Genomic DNA, 5,986 nt, shown 5'->3' with positions numbered 1-5,986 from the left:
GGACTTATTCTTTGGATGCCTAGTACTTATTCTATCGGTCTCTTTTGCCGAACCGCTAAGTTACGGGGACGTAAACACACCACCATTGGTTGTCAAGCGATGTTGGGGGGACGTAAACACACCACCATTGGTTGTCAAGCGATGTTGGGGGGACAAACACAAACACATACACACACATATACATATACATATACATATACATATACATATATACGACAGGCTTTTTTCAGTTTCCGTCTACCAAATACACTCACAAGGCTTTGGTCGGCCCGAGGCTATAGTACAAGGCACTTGCTCAAGGTGCCATACAGTGGGAATGAACCCGGAACCATGTGGTTGATAAGCAAGCTTCTTACCACACAGCCACTCCTGCGCCTATTTGTATGTAAATTTTGCAAAATTCATGAAATGAATTTCGTACATCTCAGAAGAGGCCTAGTGAATCATGCATGACCCCCATTACATCATTTTCATCTACTAATTACTCCAGTGTACTGGAGTTATATAGATAGAATGGGGCATGCCAACACTAGGCCGAAATAGCTGTAAGATTTTGCCCCTTCTCCAATTGCTAGATATCCGTTAAATTTGAAATCTTAATTGTTGATATGACATGGTATGTCATAAGTGTCTGTATATTGTCTTTTGTCATTTTGGTTATAAAATAAACAGATTAATCAACGGAATATAGTGTCTGCAAGTTGATGAGTACCTCATATTCCCCTCCATTCTCTTATTGCTATATATATATATATATATATATATATATAATCTTTTATCTTTTACTTGTTTCAGTCATTAGAATATGGCCATGCTGGGGCACCACCTTGAATTTCTTTTTAATCGAATGAATCAACCTCAGTACTTTTTTTCTTTAAACGGGGTACTTATTGTATTGGGGATGTAAACATACCAACACTGGTTGTCAAGCAATGGTTAGGGACAAACACAGACACAAAGAATTACATACATAGATATGTATACATACAATGGGCTTCATTTAGTTTCCATCTACCAAATCCACTCACAAGGCTTTGGTTGGCCCAAGGCTATAATAGAAGACACTTGCCCAAAGTTCTGTGCAGTGGGACTGAACCTGGAACCATGTTGTTGGGAAGCAAGCTTCTAACTGCACAGATCACATTTTGTACTTCATGTATAAGTTTGTACTTCATGTATAAAATCCCCAATATTGGAATGCATGAAACTGAAATTCTGTTTCAGTTGTATTGCATTTTGTGGTTTTAGAATATAATTAGTTGTGAAAGCTGATCCCAGGGTGATGTGTCAAATGAAAATTCTATTTCATCCATATTCCTTGTGTTTCTCATTGCAGACGTTTGAAATCAGGACACAGCAAACTGGATGAGATTTGTCTTCCGATATTCTATAGCAGTGACATTGTTGTTCCAGCTCGTTCTCAGACTTCTTTGTTCTATCAATGCAGTACTTGTCATATCAGAGCAACACCAGATTACTTCCAGACTTGGTAAGTCTCTTGAGTTTCTAGGGCAAGCTATCTCTGAACAATCACTCCTATACATCTGCTACCTATGGGTAAATACCTATTGTGCCACTGAATGATTTCCTCAATTAAAAATGATTTAAGGAAAAATGCACAACAGAACAAATACAAATAAATCCTAACAGAAACTAATTAGGGTTATATTATCATGTTGTATCTGTTATTCAAGTAGTATAATTACCTAATAATAAGCTATATATCATTATATCACTGTAATTATAGCGCTGGTGCCACATACAAAGCACTCAGTCCACTCTGTGGGGTGGTTGGTGTTAGGAGGGACATCCAGCTGTAAAAACCCTGCCAAAACAGACACAGAAGTCTGGTGCAGTCTTCTGCCTGGCCAGCTCCTGTCAAACCATCCAACCCATGCCAGCATGGAAAGCGGACGTTAAACAATGATGATGATATCGTAAAAGCGCTCTGTCCACTTTGCTGGATGTTTGGCATTAGGAAGGATATCCAGCCATAAAAACTCTGCCAAAACAGACACAAATGTCTGGTGCAGTCTTCTGCCTGGCCAGCTCCTGTCAAACTGTCCAACCCTTGCCAGTATGGGAGACAGACGTAAAACGATGATGACAAATTATATTGCTAAATTTACAAATTGAGGGCTGCAAGTCCTGGTGAGAAGACACACTGTCAGTGATGAGAGACCAATGAAATGGTGGACTTGGATGGCTCTACAGAAGCAGTGGCCAAAGTAGTAGCAGTAGAGTGTGGTGGCAAGCAAAACATGCACATTTATAATGTGGTCTTTTGTAGGAAGCACAGTGTTTAGAGTCTTGGAACTAAAATCACGTGTGTTACTCTTCTCGAGAGAAAAAGGTAAATGATATATTGGAAGGGTTACATGACTGGAGACCTGAAAAGTAGCATCAACAACAAAAGAATTAGTCCAAAAGCAATAATGATCTTGTTTATGTTATAATGTAAAAACATTCCTTCATTGGACACTAAACTCCACTTGCGAAGACATGGTGAGGCAAGTGAAATCGAAATCGAATTTAATTTCTAGGAACACTAAACTCAGCTTGCGAAGACCTGTTGGGGCAAGCGAAAGCGAAATCGCGATGGCACCTGTACCAGTGGAACACTAAGAGCACCGTCCGAGCGCTATCGTTGCCAGAGCAGCTGTCTAGCTTCCATGCTGGTGGCACGTAAATAGCACCAGCGTGATCGTTACCAACGTCGCCTTCCCGGCACGTGAAAAGGCATTCGAGTGAGATCGTTGCCATAGCCGATGGACTGGCTCCTGTGCAGGTGACACGTAAAATACACCATTTCAAGCGTGGCCGTCGCCAGTACTGCCTGACTGGCCTTCATGCCGGTGGCACGTAAAAGCACCCACTACACTCTCAGAGTGATTGGCGTTAGGAAGGGCATCCAGCTGTAGAAACTCTGCCAAATCAGATTGGAGCCTGGTGTCGCCTTCTGGTCCACCAGTCCTCAGTCAAATCGTTCAACCCATGCTAGAATGGAAAGCGGACGTTAAACGACGACGATGATGATGATGATGTAAAAACAGTCTTAAATGAACAGCATATGTCACTTGAAAGTAAGCGATTATCATTTAAAAGAATTTTGATTTAATTAGGCAAGAATCTTGTACTTTCACCAACAGCAAATGCAACCTGGAAGACTTTATCAGTCGAAGAATTCACTTAAACCCTGAACAGAAACGAAAAACTAGATATCTTTTTTCAATGATTCGCTGTCAAACTTACCAACGAAGTAATGATAGAGTTATTTCCCCTCTATAACTAATTTTTCTGTGCAACGAAGACGTCATGTTTGAACTGTATCCGCCGTCAATTCTTAGATTGTTATGCTCCCTAGTCAAATTTCAAAGACCTTGCTCAATCCATAGTCATTAATCTGAAGACCGCAAATAGAATAATTTTAGACTTCATAAATTCAGGAAAATTAGCAGTCTCACTCAAAGGTGGTAGATGTAATATGAATGTTGATAGTCTGTGTCAATTTCTACCTCGTTAAAAAAAATATCAGCCCGTCACCTTGTTGAAGATAAACGAAGATGATTGCTTTTTTTTTATGTTGTTAGTCTTGTTTACATGCAAAACCATCACAACAACATACTTATACATACGTAGTCTTTGTTTTGTCTTGTACTGTCCATAATTTTCACAAAATCTATGAGTAAATGATGTTTTAATGTTATATTTTCTTTTATATAAATATCTTTTGAGTTGATCTCACTCTGAAATTACTGTTCTCACTATGAAGTAGCCGAGTCTCATTTTAAAATTATTGATCTTACAGGCACAGAAGTGCCATCAGGACAACAAGACAGTCTTGCATGCACTCATCCAATGCCCAAACATTGCTAACCTGTGGTTTTATGTTGAACACCTGATGTCATGTGTAGGATGGATCCAGTTTTCAACTGAATCCATTGCGAAGATCGCCCTGACACAATCTTTTAAGCAGGAAGGAAAGGCTGTTTTTATATGCCTGGAGGCTATGGTGGAAAAGATTGAAGGGGATGGGATGAAGACAAACACTTTTCTCTTTGGCCAATCCTTGATCAACTTCAAGTTTCACTTGGAAAAGAAAATAAGGGTAGAGAAGGGAGTGTTGTCTTCTAGCCAGTTTGCTGAAAAGCAAGAATGGTGCAAGTGAATGAGCTTATGCCTGTAGTTGGAAAGAAGATTGCTTTTTTTTTATTTTGTTAGTCTTGTTTACATGCAAAACCCTCACAACAACATACTTATACATACGTAGTCTTTGTTTTGTCTTGTACTGTCCATAATGTTTTTCTTCATATAAACCTTTGTAGTTAATAAAGAAATCATTGTTATTATTATTATTTATATTAAGGCAGTGAGCTGCTGGCAGAATCATTAGCATGCCAGGCAAAATACTTAGTGGCATTTTGTCTATCTGTATTTTCTCTGAGTTCATATTCCACTGAGGTCGACTTTGCCTTTCATCCTTTTAGGGTTGATAAAATAAGCATCAGTCAAGTGCTGAGGGAGTCGATGTAATCAACTAGCCCCCACCTCCCCCACCTTAATAATACAAAGGATTATTGTCATTGTTATTTCCTTGTTTGTCTTGTAGCAATCAATGCAAGTCTGTGAGATATTGTAGTCAGAAGTGTCAGTTGATAGACTGGAGTGGTCAAGTGCCAGGAGATCCCAAAAGTTCTCATCAAGAATGGTGCCTCAAAATGCAGACTTACCAAGAAGTCACAGACACTTTGGCTGATCTTCCATTTAATTATAATAAAGGTGGCTTTTTATATATTTATATGTATGTATGTATATGTTTGTGTGTCTGTTTGTCCCCCCCCCCCACATCGCTTGACAACCGATGCTGGTGTGTTTACGTCCCTGTAACTTAGCAGTTCAGCAAAAGCAACCGTCAGAATAATTGGTGGGATCAATTTGCTTAACTAAAGGCAGTGCTCCAGTATGGCTGCAGTCTGAAACAAATAAAGAAAAATATTAATTTCTTGTTTTACTATTTGCGATCAAATTCCAGCAGGGCCAAGTTTGCTTTTCATCCTTTCGGGGTTGATGAAATAAATACCAGTTATACATTGGGGTTGATGTAATTGACTTAAACTTCCCCCCCCCCCACGAAATTGATGGCCTTGTGCCAAAATTTGAAATCAATATTAATTTCTTGTACAAATTGAAATTATTAACAATTGTCTTTCTTTAGAGACTACATCTCAAGATTTCACACCCAAAAAATATCAAGAATTTCTGGTTCTTTATGGAGTTTACAATATTGGTGTTTGGCGCTATGAATGTCCTTCAAAGCAGTTCTCAGTTTGGGAATATGGTGAGTGTAAAGCTGTATCATTATGAGATGAATATCAGATTTATTTATTCCTTTGGTTTTTAGAGGGGCTGTGTGTGTGTGTGTATGTTTATGTATACATGTGTGTGTGTGTCATCATCTTCATTTAACGTCTGTTTTCCATTGCTAGCATGAGGTGGACAGTTTGACAGGAGCTGCCCAGCTTCCATGTCTGTTTTGGCATGGTTTCTGCAGCTGGATACCCTTCGTAACACCAACCACTTCACAGAGTGTATTGGGTGCTCTTTTACCCAGCACCAGCATGGGTGCCTTTATGTGGCACCAGCACAGATGCCTTTTATGTGGCACCAGCACCCACATGCCAGCAAGATTAAGATAGCTCAGCTGGAGAGGAGTGCAAGAGACATGCCTAAATGCAGCTTGATGTGTCTTCTCAAGCAAAGCACACCACCAGGTGTCTCAGTTCCTTGTCGTCCCCTCTCTGAGGTATTCTTTTACTTGTTTCAGCCACCCGACTGTGGCCATGCTGGAGCAGCACCTTTTGTCAAACAACTCAACCCCAGGACTTATTCTTTGTTAGCTTAGTACTTATTCTATTGGTCTCTTTTGCCAAACTGCTAAGTTACAGGGAAGTAAACACACCAACATTGGTTGTCAAGCGAAGGTTGG

General features: G+C 39.7%; 1 protein-coding gene across 5 annotated transcripts in view; it reads left to right on the top strand.

Moving 5' to 3' along the window:
• LOC106867528 (zinc finger MYND domain-containing protein 15) overlaps nucleotides 1-5,986 on the top strand; it is a 61,240-nt gene that overhangs the window by 25,350 nt on the left and 29,904 nt on the right. For 4 of the 5 annotated variants that reach the window (XM_052972142.1, XM_014912423.2, XM_052972143.1 and 1 more), the window contains 3 exons: nucleotides 1,337-1,489; nucleotides 4,610-4,779; nucleotides 5,216-5,338. In XM_052972142.1, coding sequence (XP_052828102.1) covers nucleotides 1,337-1,489; nucleotides 4,610-4,779; nucleotides 5,216-5,338 — 446 coding nt within the window. The remainder of the gene's footprint in view (nucleotides 1-1,336; nucleotides 1,490-4,609; nucleotides 4,780-5,215; nucleotides 5,339-5,986) is intronic. The other variant, XM_014912424.2, reaches the window with a different exon arrangement.

Source organism: Octopus bimaculoides, chromosome 12 (genome assembly GCF_001194135.2).
Source record: "Octopus bimaculoides isolate UCB-OBI-ISO-001 chromosome 12, ASM119413v2, whole genome shotgun sequence".
In the NCBI taxonomy this organism is placed as follows: domain Eukaryota; kingdom Metazoa; phylum Mollusca; class Cephalopoda; order Octopoda; family Octopodidae; genus Octopus; species Octopus bimaculoides.
Note: the sequence above shows the minus strand (reverse complement) of the source record. Positions and strands in the feature narration are given on the sequence as shown.